At 39.9% G+C, this 15,403-nt stretch overlaps 1 protein-coding gene across 1 annotated transcript in view; it reads right to left on the bottom strand.

Moving 5' to 3' along the window:
- Positions 1-11,285, bottom strand: part of PTPRO (protein tyrosine phosphatase receptor type O) — a 54,897-nt gene extending 43,612 nt beyond the window's left edge. Inside the window, exons 1-4 of the mRNA XM_053704747.1 lie at positions 11,216-11,285; positions 10,979-11,012; positions 10,616-10,709; positions 9,099-9,189 (exon numbers count right to left, since the gene is read on the bottom strand). Of these exons, the coding sequence (XP_053560722.1) occupies positions 9,099-9,189; positions 10,616-10,709; positions 10,979-10,989 (196 nt within the window). The 5' untranslated portion in view covers positions 10,990-11,012; positions 11,216-11,285. The remainder of the gene's footprint in view (positions 1-9,098; positions 9,190-10,615; positions 10,710-10,978; positions 11,013-11,215) is intronic.
- Between the last annotated feature and the right edge of the window lie 4,118 nt (positions 11,286-15,403).

Raw genomic sequence — 15,403 nt, forward strand, 5'->3', positions numbered from 1 at the left:
TCCCCAGTTTTGCATAACAAACACAGTTATAATAATACACCTTTTTAATATCTGTGATTATCTTGTATCTAAGCCTCTGCAGACTGCCCCCTTATTTCAGTTCATTTGACAGACTTGCACTTTAGCCAATCAGTGCTCACTCCTTAGTAAATTCATGTGCGTGAGCTCAATGTTATCAATGTGAAACTCATGAACTAATTCCCTCTAGTGGTGAAAATCTGTCAAAATGCTTTCAGATTAGAGGCGGCCTTAAAGGTCTAAAATATTAGCATATGAACCTCCTAGGTTTAGCTTTCAACTAAGAATACCAAGAAACAAAGCAAAATTGGTGATAAATGTAAATTTGAAAGTTGCTTAAAATTACATTCTCTATCTGAATCATGAACATTATTTTTGGACTTAACTGTCCCTTTAAAGCAACATATTTTTAAAATAACTGTAGTGTGTTTATAAGAGAAATCAGCCTATGGAGACCCTTTGTAAGATAAATTATGACCTTTCAATTGTCAGGTGACTATGGAATATTTATTGACCTTGTTTCCTATAGCAAGAAACACTGCACACACATTGCTTACAGTTTTAGAATTCATATTTTTATCATCATTTTATACATTTTGAAAACATAATATAAACTTTTTTTAAAAGTCCTGCATTAGGACAACAGATTTTTAGTGATATTACTTTATTATTTTCTCTTTTTATTTGCTTTTGTGCACACATTTGAATCATGTTTTCATAATAGTACTTAGAAAATACATTTGTGTAACATAATTTTTATAAGGGAAATCAAAATGGCACCAGACCTTAAAAAGTTTTATTCTGCTAATGATCATATTTTCCAGGTGGTTTTTTGATTACAGTGGCACAAATTAATTTTATTTTCTTTGTTGAACATTTTAAAATATCTTTGTTGTATCTAAAAGAAAGCATTTTTAAATATCCCAGTTTCTTTTTGTAAAACAGATATTTCTATAGTTAGAAAAAAAGGTCACTGTCATCCAATAACACAGTAGGAGTTCTGCTTATCGGCCAGTGAGCAATCAGTCCTTAAGGCCCAATTGTACCTAAGCATTCACTTCCTGTTATCTAAAAAGCCTAATAAACAGTTATAGCATAATAAACAGTTATAGCATTAACGTTTGTATAAAAAAAAATATGTTTATATAGTTATTTTTTTATATATATGAATTTTCATTTTATATTTATTATTTTATTGTCCCTTTAAATAGACCTCAAAGTTCTATTTAATTGTTAATGAAATACTTATATGTATTGCAATCTCAAAACCCTATATTTAAAATGAATAAAAACCACTGAAACAAACCAATTTCACATCTCAATGGTTACAGTGAAAAAAACCTAAGTGTGATGGTGTCTTTTTTACCTCTTATATTAATGACTAACCTTACTTTGCTAGTTGTGTACTGCAATATATCATCGTAAATTTTTGAACACATTGCCCAATTTAGTTTTTGTATTGCAAGCTGCCTCATGCTCATTTTTAGGGCCACAAAAGATTTTTTTTCTTTCACGGACAAGTGACAGGAAGTCAGTTTATAGCCAATGCTCAGCAGAGGACACAATGCAGGTTAAAAGTTATCAGCATGTTCGCTTCCTATAGGCAGAGGTTGCACTTAGAATTTTTTATTCTTTCTTTTTATTTATTTTTTTCTTTACTTTGATTTAACATTTCTTTTTTTACTAAAGGAACACTGTTTCATATCCATTTAAATGGACAGTGTATACCAATTTTCATATAATTATGTAATAGTCACTACTATAAAGACTATGCACAGATGATCTAAAAATACAGTTATAATAACTTTAAACTCTTTGAGTGCTAAGCACTTTCCCACCTGTGTGCTAAGCTTTTTCTCTTGTTAAGTGTATCCAGTCCATGGATCATCCATTACTTGTGGGATATTCTCCTTCCCAACAGGAAGTTGCAAGAGGATCACCCACAGCAGAGCTGCTATATAGCTCCTCCCCTCACTGCCATATCCAGTCATTCTCTTGCAACTCTCAACTAAGATGGAGGTCGTAAGAGGACTGTGGTGTTTTATACTTAGTTTATTTCTTCAATCAAAAGTTTGTTATTTTTAAATGGTACCGGAGTGTACTGTTTATCTCAGGCAGTATTTAGAAGAAGAATCTGCCTGCGTTTTTTATGATCTTAGCAGAAGTAACTAAGATCCTTTGCTGTTCTCACATATTCTGAGGAGTGAGGTAACTTCAGAGGGGGAATAGCATGCAGGTTTTCCTGCAATAAGGTATGTGCAGTTAAAATATTTTTCTAGGGATGGAATTTGCTAGAAAATGCTGCTGATACCGAAGTAATGTAAGTAAAGCCTTAAATGCAGTGATAGCGACTGGTATCAGGCTTATTAATAGAGATACATACTCTTATAAAAGTGTATTTTAAAACGTTTGCTGGCATGTTTAATCGTTTGTTACATATGTTTGGTGATAAAACTTATTGGGGCCTAGTTTTTTCCACATGGCTGGCTTGAATTTTGCCTAGAAACAGTTCCCTGAGGCTTCTCACTGTTGTAATATGAGTGGGAGGGGCCTATTTTGGCGTTTTTTTGCACAGCAAAAATTACAGACACAGACATCCAGCTTCTTCCTGCATGATCCAGGACTTCTCTGAAGGGCTCAAAAGGCTTCAAAAGTCATATTGAGGGAGGTAAAAAGCCACAGTAGAGCTGTGGCAGTTGTTGTGACTGTTTAAAAAACGTTTTTGTCATTTGTTATTCGGTTTTTGGTATTAAGGGGTTAATCATCCATTTGCAAGTGGGTACAATGCTCTGCTAACTTATTACATACACTGTAAAAATTTCGTTAGTGTAACTGCATTTTTTCACTGTTATTTCAAAATTTGGGAAAATTTGTGTTTCTTAAAGGCGCAGTAACGTTTTTTATATTGCTTGTAAACTTGTTTTAAAGTGTTTTCCAAGCTTGCTAGTCTCATTGCTAGTCTGTTTAAACATGTCTGACACAGAGGAACCTACTTGTTCATTATGTTTGAAAGCCATGGTGGAGCCCCATAGGAGAATGTGTATTAAATGTATTGATTTCACCTTAAACAGTAAAGATCAGTCTTTATCTATAAAAGAATTATCACCAGAGGGTTCTGTCGAGGGGGAAGTTATGCCGACTAACTCTCCCCACGTGTCAGACCCTTCGCCTCCCGCTCAGGGGATGCACGCTAATATGGCGCCAATTACATCAGGGACGCCCATAGCGATTACCTTGCAGGACATGGCTGCAATCATGAATAATACCCTGTCAGAGGTATTATCTAGATTGCCTGAATTAAGAGGCAAGCGCGATAGCTCTGGGGTTAGGAGAGATACAGAGCGCGCAAATGCTGTTAGAGCCATGTCTGATACTGCGTCACAGTATGCAGAACATGAGGACGGAGAGCTTCAGTCTGTGGGTGACATCTCTGACTCAGGGAAACCTGATTCAGAGATTTCTAATTTTAAATTTAAGCTTGGGAACCTCCGTGTATTGCTTGGGGAGGTATTAGCTGCTCTGAATGACTGTAACACAGTTGCAATTCCAGAGAAGATAGATACTATGCGGTGCCGGTGTGTACTGACGTTTTTCCTATACCTAAAAGTCTTACAGAAATTATTAGCAAGGAGTGGGATAGACCCGGTGTGCCCTTTTCCCCACCTCCTATATTTAGAAAAATGTTTCCAATAGACGCCACTACACGGGACTTATGGCAGACGGTCCCTAAGGTGGAGGGAGCAGTTTCTACTTTAGCAAAGCGTATCACTATCCCGGTTGAGGACAGTTGTGCTTTTTCAGATCTAATGGATAAAAAATTGGAGGGTTACCTTAAGAAAATGTTTATTCAACAAAGTTTTATTTTACAGCCCCTTGCATGCATTGCGCCTGTCACTGCTGGGGCGGCATTCTGGTTTGAGGCCCTGGAAGAGGCCATCCATTCCATTGAATGAAATTATTGACAAGCTTAGAACGAATAAGCTAGCTAAATCATTTGTTTCTGATTCCATTGTTCATTTGAATAAACTAACGGCTAAGAATTCCGGATTCGCCATCCAGGCGCGTAGGGCGCTATGGCTTAAATCCTGGTCAGCTGACGTGACTTCAAAGTCTAAATTACTCAACATTCCTTTCAAGGGGCAGACCTTATTCGGGCCTGGCTTGAAGGAAATTATTGCTGACATTACTGGAGGAAAGGGTCATACCCTTCCTCAGGACAGGTCCAAATCAAAGGCCAAACAGTCTAATTTTCGTGCCTTTCGAAATTTCAAGGCAGGAGCAGCATCAACTTCCTCCGCTTCAAAACAAGAGGGAACTGTTGCTCATTCCAGACAGGCCTGGAAACCTAACCAGTCCTGGAACAAGGGCAAGCAGGCCAGGAAGCCTGCTGCTGCCCCCAAGACAGCATGAAGGAACGGCCCCCTATCCGGAAACGGATCTAGGGGGGGGGCAGACTTTCTCTCTTCACCCAGGCGTGGGCAAGAGATGTTCAGGATCCCTGGGCGTTGGAGATCATATCTCAGGGATATCTTCTGGACTTCAAAGCTTCTCCTCCACAAGGGAGATTTTATCTTTCAAGGTTATCATCAAACCAGATAAAGAAAGAGGCATTCCTAAGCTGTGTGCAAGACCTCCTAGTAATGGGAGTGATCCATCCAGTTCCACGGACGGAACAAGGACAGGGATTTTATTCAAATCGGTTTGTGGTTCCCAAGAAAGAGGGAACCTTCAGACCAATCTTGGATCTAAAGATCTTAAACAAATTCCTCAGAGTTCCATCATTCAAAATGGAAACTATTCGGACCATCCTACCCATGATCCAAGAGGGTCAGTACATGACCACAGTGGACTTAAAGGATGCCTACCTTCACATACCGATTCACAAAGATCATCATCGGTTCCTAAGGTTTGCCTTTCTAGACAGGCATTACCAATTTGTAGCTCTTCCCTTCGGGTTGGCCACTGCCCCGAGAATTTTTACAAAGGTTCTGGGCTCACTTCTGGCGGTTCTAAGACCGCGAGGCATAGCGGTGGCTCCGTATCTAGACGACATCCTGATACAGGCGTCAAGCTTTCAAATTGCCAAGTCTCATACAGAGATAGTTCTGGCATTTCTGAGGTCGCATGGGTGGAAAGTGAACGTGGAAAAGAGTTCTCTATCACCACTCACAAGAGTCTCCTTCCTAGGGACTCTTATAGATTCTGTAGAGATGAAAATTTACCTGACGGAGTCCAGGTTATCAAAACTTCTAAATGCTTGCCGTGTCCTTCATTCCATTCCACGCCCGTCAGTGGCTCAGTGCATGGAAGTAATCGGCTTAATGGTAGCGGCAATGGACATAGTGCCATTTGCGCGCCTGCATCTCAGACTGCTGCAATTATGCATGCTAAGTCAGTGGAATGGGGATTACTCAGATTTGTCCCCTCTACTAAATCTGGATCAAGAGACCAGAGATTCTCTTCTCTGGTGGCTTTCTCGGGTCCATCTGTCCAAGGGTATGACCTTTCGCAGGCCAGATTGGACGATTGTAACAACAGATGCCAGCCTTCTAGGTTGGGGCGCAGTCTGGAACTCCCTGAAGGCTCAGGGATCGTGGACTCAGGAGGAGAAACTCCTCCCAATAAATATTCTGGAGTTAAGAGCAATATTCAATGCTCTTCTAGCTTGGCCTCAGTTAGCAACACTGAGGTTCATCAGATTTCAGTCGGACAACATCACAACTGTGGCTTACATCAACCATCAAGGGGGAACCAGGAGTTCCCTAGCGATGTTAGAAGTCTCAAAGATAATTCGCTGGGCAGAGTCTCACTCTTGCCACCTGTCAGCGATCCACATCCCAGGCGTAGAGAACTGGGAGGCGGATTTTCTAAGTCGTCAGACTTTTCATCCGGGGGAGTGGGAACTCCATCCGGAGGTGTTTGCTCAACTGGTCCATCGTTGGGGCAAACCAGAACTGGATCTCATGGCTTCTCGCCAGAACGCCAAGCTTCCTTGTTACGGATCCAGGTCCAGGGACCCGGGAGCAACGCTGATAGATGCTTTAGCAGCTCCTTGGTTCTTTAACCTGGCCTATGTGTTTCCACCGTTTCCTCTGCTCCCTCGACTGATTGCCAAAATCAAACAGGAGAGAGCATCAGTGATTCTGATAGCACCTCTGTGGCCACGCAGGACCTGGTATGCAGACCTAGTGGACATGTCATCTCTTCCACCATGGACTCTGTATTAGAAGGTCCTGCCTCAGATGCAATGTCCTTTCAATCATCCAAATCTACTTTCTCTGAGACTGACTGCATGGAGATTGAACGCTTGATTCTATCAAGGCGTGGCTTCTCCGAGTCAGTCATTGATACCTTAATACAGGCTCGGAAGCCTGTCACCAGGAAAATCTACCATAAGATATGGCGTAAATATCTTTATTGGTGTGAATCCAAGAGTTACTCATGGAGTAAGGTTAGGATTCCTAGGATATTGTCCTTTCTCCAAGAGGGTTTGGACAAAGGCTTATCAGCTAGTTCTTTAAAAGGACAGATCTCTGCTCTGTCTATTCTTTTGCACAAGCGTCTGGCAGAAGTTCCAGACGTCCAGGCATTTTGTCAGGCTTTGGTTAGGATTAAGCCTGTGTTTAAAACTGTTGCTCCCCCGTGGAGCTTAAACTTAGTTCTTAAAGTTCTTCAGGGAGTTCCGTTTGAACCCCTTCATTCCATTGATATTAAACTTTTATCTTGGAAAGTTCTGTTTTTGATGGCTATTTCCTCGGCTCGAAGAGTCTCTGAGTTATCTGCCTTACATTGTGATTCTCCTTATCTGATTTTTCATTCAGACACGGTAGTTCTGCGTACCAAACCTGGGTTTTTACCTAAGGTGGTTTCTAACAGGAATATCAATCAAGAGATTGTTGTTCCATCATTGTGTCCTAATCCTTCTTCAAAGAAGGAACGTCTTTTCCATAATCTGGACGTAGTCCGTGCCTTGAAGTTTTACTTACAGGCTACTAAAGATTTTCGTCAAACATCTGCCCTGTTTGTCGTTTACTCAGAGGAGAGGTCAAAAAGCTTCGGCAACCTCTCTCTCCTTTTGGCTTCGGAGCATAATACGCTTAGCCTATGAGACTGCTGGACAGCAGCCCCCTGAAAGGATTACAGCTCATTCTACTAGAGCTGTGGCTTCCACCTGGGCCTTTAAAAATGAGGCCTCTGTTGAACAGATTTGCAAGGCTGCGACTTGGTCTTCGCTTCACACCTTTTCAAAATTTTACAAATTTGACACTTTTGCTTCTTCGGAGGCTGTTTTTGGGAGAAAGGTTCTACAGGCAGTGGTTCCTTCCGTTTAAGTTCCTGCCTTGTCCCTCCCATCATCCGTGTACTTTAGCTTTGATATTGGTATCCCACAAGTAATGGATGATCTGTGGACTGGATACACTTAACAAGAGAAAACATAATTTATGCTTACCTGATAAATTTATTTCTCTTGTAGTGTATCCAGTCCACGCCCGCCCTGTCCTTTTAAGGCAGGTCTAAATTTTAATTAAACAACAGTCACCACTGCACCCTATGGTTTCTCCTTTCTCGTCTTGTTTCGGTCGAATGACTGGATATGGCAGTGAGGGGAGGAGCTATATAGCAGCTCTGCTGTGGGTGATCCTCTTGCAACTTCCTGTTGGGAAGGAGAATATCCCACAAGTAATGGATGATCCGTGGACTGGATACACTACAAGAGAAATAAATTTATCAGGTAAGCATAAATTATGTTTTTTTTTAAATCCCCAAGACTTACACTGTTGGAAAGGTTCGGCGATTACCTTTCCAACGGTGGGTCTTGGGGGTCTGTAGCTGCTTAGATGCCTGAGATACATGCTTCTAAGCAGCATGCCCCCTGCTCCTATACTTAACATTGTTAAGTATAAATAAAGTTGCACGGTGACGTCATCACGTCATTGCGCGTGATGTCACCGCGCATAACGTGTAGCCCCAGCGATGCCTGTCACTATGCAGGCACGATCGCCGGGGCAGGAGCGGGTGGGAGCCCCCAGATCTCCCTCAAGTTTGGAGAGTACTAGCGATGGCTCTGAGCCGTCGTTAGCACCAGAGTTGGAAACTCTGCGACGGCTCAGAGTCGTCGTTAGCACTCAAGGGGTTAAAAACTTACTTAGAATCTCCTAGTTTAGCACTGTTGATCGGGTTAGGCTGGGACACCCAGTAAAAGGGGCTGGAAATACAGGAGGAGCAGACACCCCCTCCCCAGCATATTAAAAGACAGATTACACAAACAGGAGCCACATGAATCTTTAGACTTCAGTCTACATCTGATAATTTGGGGCTCGGTTAGGAGTCTGAAAATCAGCAAAATGTTATTAAAATATAAGCAAAACTATACATTGTTACAAAAACACTCCCAGATGGGCTATATAAATGGATTATCCATGAAACATTTATGCAAAGGCCTAGTTCTACACAAGAATACATTTCCTGTTATCATCAAAATAAACAGGAGAAATGGATTCTAAAGTTTTACAATGATGTTTTAAATTATGCTAACAACTTCAGATATTTTCCCCCTACACCACTAGCAAATTAAGGTGCTCATTAAAATAAGAGTTAAAATACCATTATTTCACTGGGACCATTTAGTTGCAAAACTCGTATGCTTCTTTTATTCTGTTCTTTTTATTCTTAACACAAACTTAACATTTTTTAGCATGAAAAAATGTTTTTACAGAGTTTTTGTCATATGCATGATATAAATTTTAGAGATTTTTGTCCCTTTAAATGAACATGGAAGTTGGGTGCTCTATATACATGAAAAAATGTTTTTTACAGGGTTTTTTTCATATGCGTGATATAAATTTTAGAGATTTTTGTCCCTTTAAATGAACATGGAAGTTGTGTGCTTTATATATATATATATATATATATATATATATATATATATATATATATATATAAAATATTATTATTAAAATAATAACTACACACCAGTTTTGCAACTATATAATTATGATGACTATATTTGCCTATGTTTACATTGATTTTGTTAGATTCTGAATGGAATGGGTTGCATAATAAGGCAGAGAATAACTCACATGGCAGGATGTGTGGGTATCGATTCTTTGCTGCATTGGCAGGAAGCTCAGCATCCTTTTTTGATTGACCATTCCCAACATCCTTCAACTCCTGTTGAGATAAAAAAAAATGAAATTACAAATTCCTTTGTTTGTATTCCTATTGGTCTATGACTGGATAACCAACAGGTCCATGGTTGGAAAGCCTACTGGTCTATGGTTGTATAGCCTACTGGTCTATGGTTGTATAGCCTACTGATCCATGGTTGGATAGCCTACTGGTCTATGGTTGGATAGCCTACTGGTCTATGGTTGGATAGCCTACTGGCCTATGGTTGGATAACCTACTGGTCTATGGTTGGATAGCCTACTGGTCTATGGTTGGATAGCCTACTGGTCTATGGTTGCATAGCCTATTGGTCTATGTTTGGATAGTCTACTGATCCATGGTTGGATAGCCTACTGGTCTATGGTTGGATAGCCCACTGGTCTATGGTTGGATAACCTACTGGCCTATAGTTGGATAGCCTACTGGCCTATGGTTGGATAGCCTACTGGTCTATGGTTGTATAGCCTACTGGTCTATGGTTGGATAGCCTACTGTTTTTTGGCTGGTTAGCCTACTGGTATATGGTTGAATAGCCTACTGGTCTATGGTTGGATAGCCTACTGGTCTATCTGTTCTATGGTTGGTTAGCATACTGGTCTATCGCTAGATAGCCTACTGGTTTATGGCTGGATAGATTACTGGTCTATTTTTGGATAGCCTACTGGTCTATCTGTTCTATGGCTGGTTAGCCTTCTGGTCTATGGTTGGATAGCCTACTGGTCTATCTGTTCTATGGTTGGTTAGCATACTGGTCTATGGTTAGATAGCCTACTGGTTTATGGCTGGATAGCTTACTGGTCTATTGTTGGTTAGCCTACTGGTCTATCTGTTCTATGGTTGGTTAGCCTACTGGTATATGGTTGGATAGTCTACTGGTCTGTGACTGGATAGCCTACTGGTCTATGGTTGGAAAGCCTACCTGCCTATGGTTGGTTTAGCCTACTGGTCTATCTGTTCTATGGTTGGTTAGCCTACTGGTCTGTGACTGGATAGCCTACTGGTCTATTGTTGGATAGCCATACTGGTCTTTGATTGGATAGCCTATTGGTCTAAGGCAGCGCTGCGGAATCTGTTGGCGCTCTACAAATACCTGATAATAATAATAATAATAAGGTTGGATAGATAGTCTTATCTTTCTTTTCTGTATTATATCTATAAGTCTATTTTGTTGTGGTTTATTTTCCAAAAATATATATGTGGTCTCTGTATCTTGTTTTATACAAGGAGGTCAGAGTCCAATAGTGAGCGAGAGATATGTGTGTATACACATTCTGTCACCCTACAAGTATAGTAATCATTCTATATTACATGTTTTGTTCTGTCTGTGTGACAACATAACAATAGATGCAGATTTCAAGACATTCCTTTTTCTGTCACTTGGTTTGTAAAATGTAACTTCATACCTATGTCAAATATTGTGTTCTCTCACCTCAAACTCCCTAAGGAATCCGTTGTTTTCATTTCTATTTTTCTCTGTAAATATTTCTGGGAAACTGGCGACTGAGATTGGACGGCTGTTGCTTCTATTAAACAAAACCGTAACATGTTAATTAATAAACTAGTTGCATTTTGAAAAGATTATGAAAGAGAAAATATATGTGGCGCTATAGAAATAATGCTTAAAATAGCGTTGCAAGTATACTCAATTAAACAGAGCCTTGGTTACTGTAATTGGAGATTTATGGAGCATTTGGACAGCCAGTAGATGAAGTACTGGTTGTGTAATAATTTCTATACGTAACAAGATGCAGTAAAGACGATTACTTAAATAATAATAATATTCATCACATACCTTAATGCCATTGCTTATGGTTTTATCTTTTTTACTGAAATAGAAGTAGAAAAAATATAGTGTATGGAACAGTTTTTTTTTGTCAACACAATAAATCGTTAACATTAAGATATATAATTTCTTAAAGTTGTATCCAACAAAACTGTACAGCGGCCTAATTTAAACTACATCTCTTCTCTAACAGAATATGTTTTAAATATTTGTTTAATGTAAGTTATAGTATAGCTCAGAACTTACTTTGTAACCGGTTTTCCGTATATTCTTAGTGTCAGGAACAGAGGAGGCAGCAGTTTCTTATGGATTATCCCTTTCACCTGTGTAGAAGCACCAAGGTGTTTTTTTCTCTTCCGCTGTAAAAATCTCCTGAGGCATTGCTATACCGTCTCATATTAACTCTTTATGCCAAGGTGTGAACTGCAGGCTTTTCTGTGTCTGTTATATATGTATGGCATTCAGTAAGTAAGGCTGGTATTACACAGGTTAAAGGATTAGACAGACTTAATTGTTACTACTGCTGAGTATCTGAACAAACAGGTTCTCCTATTATTCTAATATTTTTTTTACTTCACTTTACTGTGAGTATTCTGGGAGAGAATGAATTACAAACAGTACCATCTGCTGTTTCACTTTTAAAAATGGTTGAAGGCACAAATAAACTTTAACCCCTTAGTGACCAGACCACTTTTCCATTTGTTGACCGTTTGGGACCGAGGCTATTTTTACATTTCTGCGGTGTTTGTGTTTAGCTGTAATTTCCTCTTACTCATTTACTGTACCCACACATATTATATACCTTTTTTCTCGCCATTAAATAGACTTTCTAAAGATACCATTATTTTTATCATATCATATACCGGTAATTTACTATAATTTTTTTTATAAAATATGTTGGAAAAAATGGAAAAAAAATCCACTTTTTCTAACTTTGACCCCCAAATTTTGACCACCAAAAAAACACCCATGCTAAATAGTTTCAAAATTTTGTCCTGAGTTTAGAAATTCCCAATGTTTACATGTTCTTTGCTTTTTTTGCAAGTTATAGGGCAATAAATACAAGTAGCACTTTGCTATTTCCAAACCACTTGTTTCCCAAAATTAGCGCTAGTTACATTGGAACACTGATATCTGTCAGGAATCCCTGAATATCCCTTGACACGTACATATTTTTTTAGTGGACAACCCAAAGTATTGATCTAGGCCCATTTTGGTATATTTCATGTCACTATTTCACAGCCAAATTTTTAACATTTCACAAACTTTAGGTTTCTCACTGAAATTATTTACAATCAGTTAGTGCAATTGTGGCAAAAATGGTTGTAAATGCTTCTCTGGGATCCCCTTTGTTCAGAAATAGCAGAACATTTATGGCTTTGGCATTACTTTCTCTTGTAAGGTGTATCCTGTCCACGGATCATCCATTACTTGTGGGATATTCTCCTTCCCAACAGGAAGTTGCAAGAGGATCACCCACAGCAGAGCTGCTATATAGATCCTCCCCTAACTGCCATATCCAGTCATTCTCTTGCAAACTCTCAACATAGCTGGAGGTAGTAAGAGGAAAGTGGTGTAATATAGTTAGTTTTTTCTTCAATCAAAAGTTTATTGTTTTTAAATGGTACAGGAGTTGTACTATTTTATCTCAGGCAGCATTTAGAAGAAGAATCTGCCTGCATTTTTCTATGATCTTAGCAGAAGTAACTAAGATCCACTGCTGTTCTCACATATGTCTGAGGAGTGAGGTAACTTCAGAGGGAGAATGGCGTGCAGGTTATCCTGCAATAAGGTATGTGCAGTTTAAGTTTTTCTAGGGATGGAATTTGCTAGAAAAAAGCTGCTGATACCGGATTAATGTAAATTAAGCCTAAATATAGGGATTTAATAGCGACTAGTATCAGGCTTGCTATCAGAGGTATATACTCTGATTAATGTGCAATATAAAACGTTTGCTGGCATGTTTAATCGTTTTTATATATGCTTTGGTGATAAAACTTATTGGGGCCTAGTTTTTTCCACATGGCTGGCTTGATTTTTGTCTAGAAACAGTTTCCTGAGGCTTTCCACTGTTGTAATATGAGTGGAAGGGGCCTATTTTAGCGTTTTTTTGCGCAGTTAAAATTACAGACAGAGACATTCAGCTTCCCTCAGCAGTCCCCTGCATGCTTTAGGACATCTCTGAAGGGCTCAAAAGGCTTCAAAAGTCATATATTGAGGAAGGTAAAGCCACAGTGGAGCTGTGGCAGTTGTTGTGACTGTTTAAAAAACGTTTTTTCAATTTGTTAATCCGTTTTTTGTATTAAGGGGTTAATCATCCATTTGCAAGTGGGTGCAATGCTCTGCTAACTTGTTACATACACTGTAAACATTTCGTTAGTTTAACTGCCTTTTTTCACTGTTATTTCAAATTTTAGCAAAATTTGTTTCCCTTAAAGGCACAGTAACGTTTTTTATATTGCTTGTTTAACTTGATGTAAAGTGTTTTCCAAGCTTGCTAGTCTCATTGCTAGTCTCATTGCTAGTCTGTATAAACATGTCTGACATAGAGGAAACTCCTTGTTCATTATGTTTAAAAGCCATGGTGGAACCCCATATGAGAATGTGTACTAAATGTATTGATTTCACTTTAAACAATAAAGATCAGCTTTTATCTTTAAAAAATTTATCACCAGAGGATTCTGGCGAGGGGGAAGTTATGCCGACTAACTCTCCCTACGTGTCAGACCCTTTGACTCACGCTCAAGGGACTCACGCTAAAATGGCGCCAAGTACATCAAAGACGCCCATAGCGATTACTTTGCAGGACATGGCGGCAATCATGGATAATACCCTGTCAGCGGTATTAGCCAGACTGCCTGAATTCAGAGGAAAGCGTGATAGCTCTGGGGTTAGACGTAGTACAGAGCGCGCAGATTCCTTAAGGCCCATGTCTGATACTGCGTCACAATATGCAGAAGCTGAGGAAGGAGAGCTTCAGTCTGTGGGTGACATTTCTGATTCGGGGAAACCTGATTCAGATATTTCTACTTTTAAATTTAAGCTTGAGAACCTCCGTGTATTGCTTGGGGAGGTGTTAGCTGCTCTGAATGACTGTGACACAATTGCAGTACCAGAGAAATTGTGTAGACTGGATAAATACTATGCAGTGCCGGTGTGTACTGATGTTTTTCCAATACCTAAAAGGTTTACAGAAATTATTAATAAGGAGTGGGATAGACCAGGTGTGCCGTTTTCCCCCCCTCCTATTTTTAGAAAAATGTTCCCAATAGACGTCACCACACAGGACTTATGGCAGACGGTCCCTAAGTTGGAGGGAGCAGTTTCTACTTTATCAAAGCGTACCACTATCCCTGTCGAGGACAGTTGTGCTTTTTCAGATCCAATGGATAAAAAATTAGAAGGTTACCTTAAGAAAATGTTTATTCAAAAAGGTTTTATCCTGCAGCCCCTTGCATGCATTGCGCCTGTCACTGCTGCTGCAGCGTTCTGGTTTGAGTCTCTGGAAGAGGCCTTTCAGACAGCTACTCCATTGACTGAAATACTTGACAAGCTTAGAACACTTAAGCTAGCTAATTCTTTTGTTTCTGATGCCATTGTTCATTTGACTAAACTAACGGCTAAGAATTCTGGATTCGCCATCCAGGCGCGTAGGGCGCTATAGCTTAAATCTTGGTCAGCTGACGTGACTTCAAAGTCTAAATTACTTAACATTCCCTTCAAGGGGCAGACCCTATTCGGGCCTGGTTTGAAGGAAATTATTGCTGACATTACTGGAGGTAAGGGTCATACCCTTCCTCAGGACAGGGCCAAATCAAAGGCCAAACAGTCTAATTTTCGTGCCTTTCGAAACTTCAAGGCAGGTGCAGCATCAGCTTCATCTGCTACAAAACAAGAAGGAACTTTTGCTCAATCCAAGCCGGGCTGGAAACCTAACCAGTCCTGGAACAAAGGCAAGCAGGCCAGAAAGCCTGCTGCTGCCTCTAAGACAGCATGAAGGAACGGCCCCCTATCCGGAAACGGATCTAGTAGGGGGCCCAGGCATGAGCAAGAGATGTTCAGGATCCCTGGGCATTGGAGATCATATCTCAGGGATATTTTCTGGACTTCAAAGCTTCCCCTCCTCAAGGGAGATTTCATCTTTCGAGATTATCTGTAAACCAGATAAAGAAAGAGGCATACTTACGCTGTGTTATGGGAGTGATCTGTCCAGTTCCACTGACGGAACAGGGACAGGGTTTTTATTCAAATCTGTTTGTGGTTCCCAAAAAAGAGGGAACCTTCAGACCCATTTTGGATCTAAAGATCTTAAACAAATTCCTCAGAGTTCTATCGTTCAAAATGGAAACTATTTGGACCATCCTACCTATGATCCAGGAGGGTCAGTACATGACCACAGTGGATTTGAAGGATGCTTACCTTCACATACCGATT

This window comes from Bombina bombina, chromosome 3 (genome assembly GCF_027579735.1).
Source record: "Bombina bombina isolate aBomBom1 chromosome 3, aBomBom1.pri, whole genome shotgun sequence".
Lineage (NCBI taxonomy): Eukaryota > Metazoa > Chordata > Amphibia > Anura > Bombinatoridae > Bombina > Bombina bombina.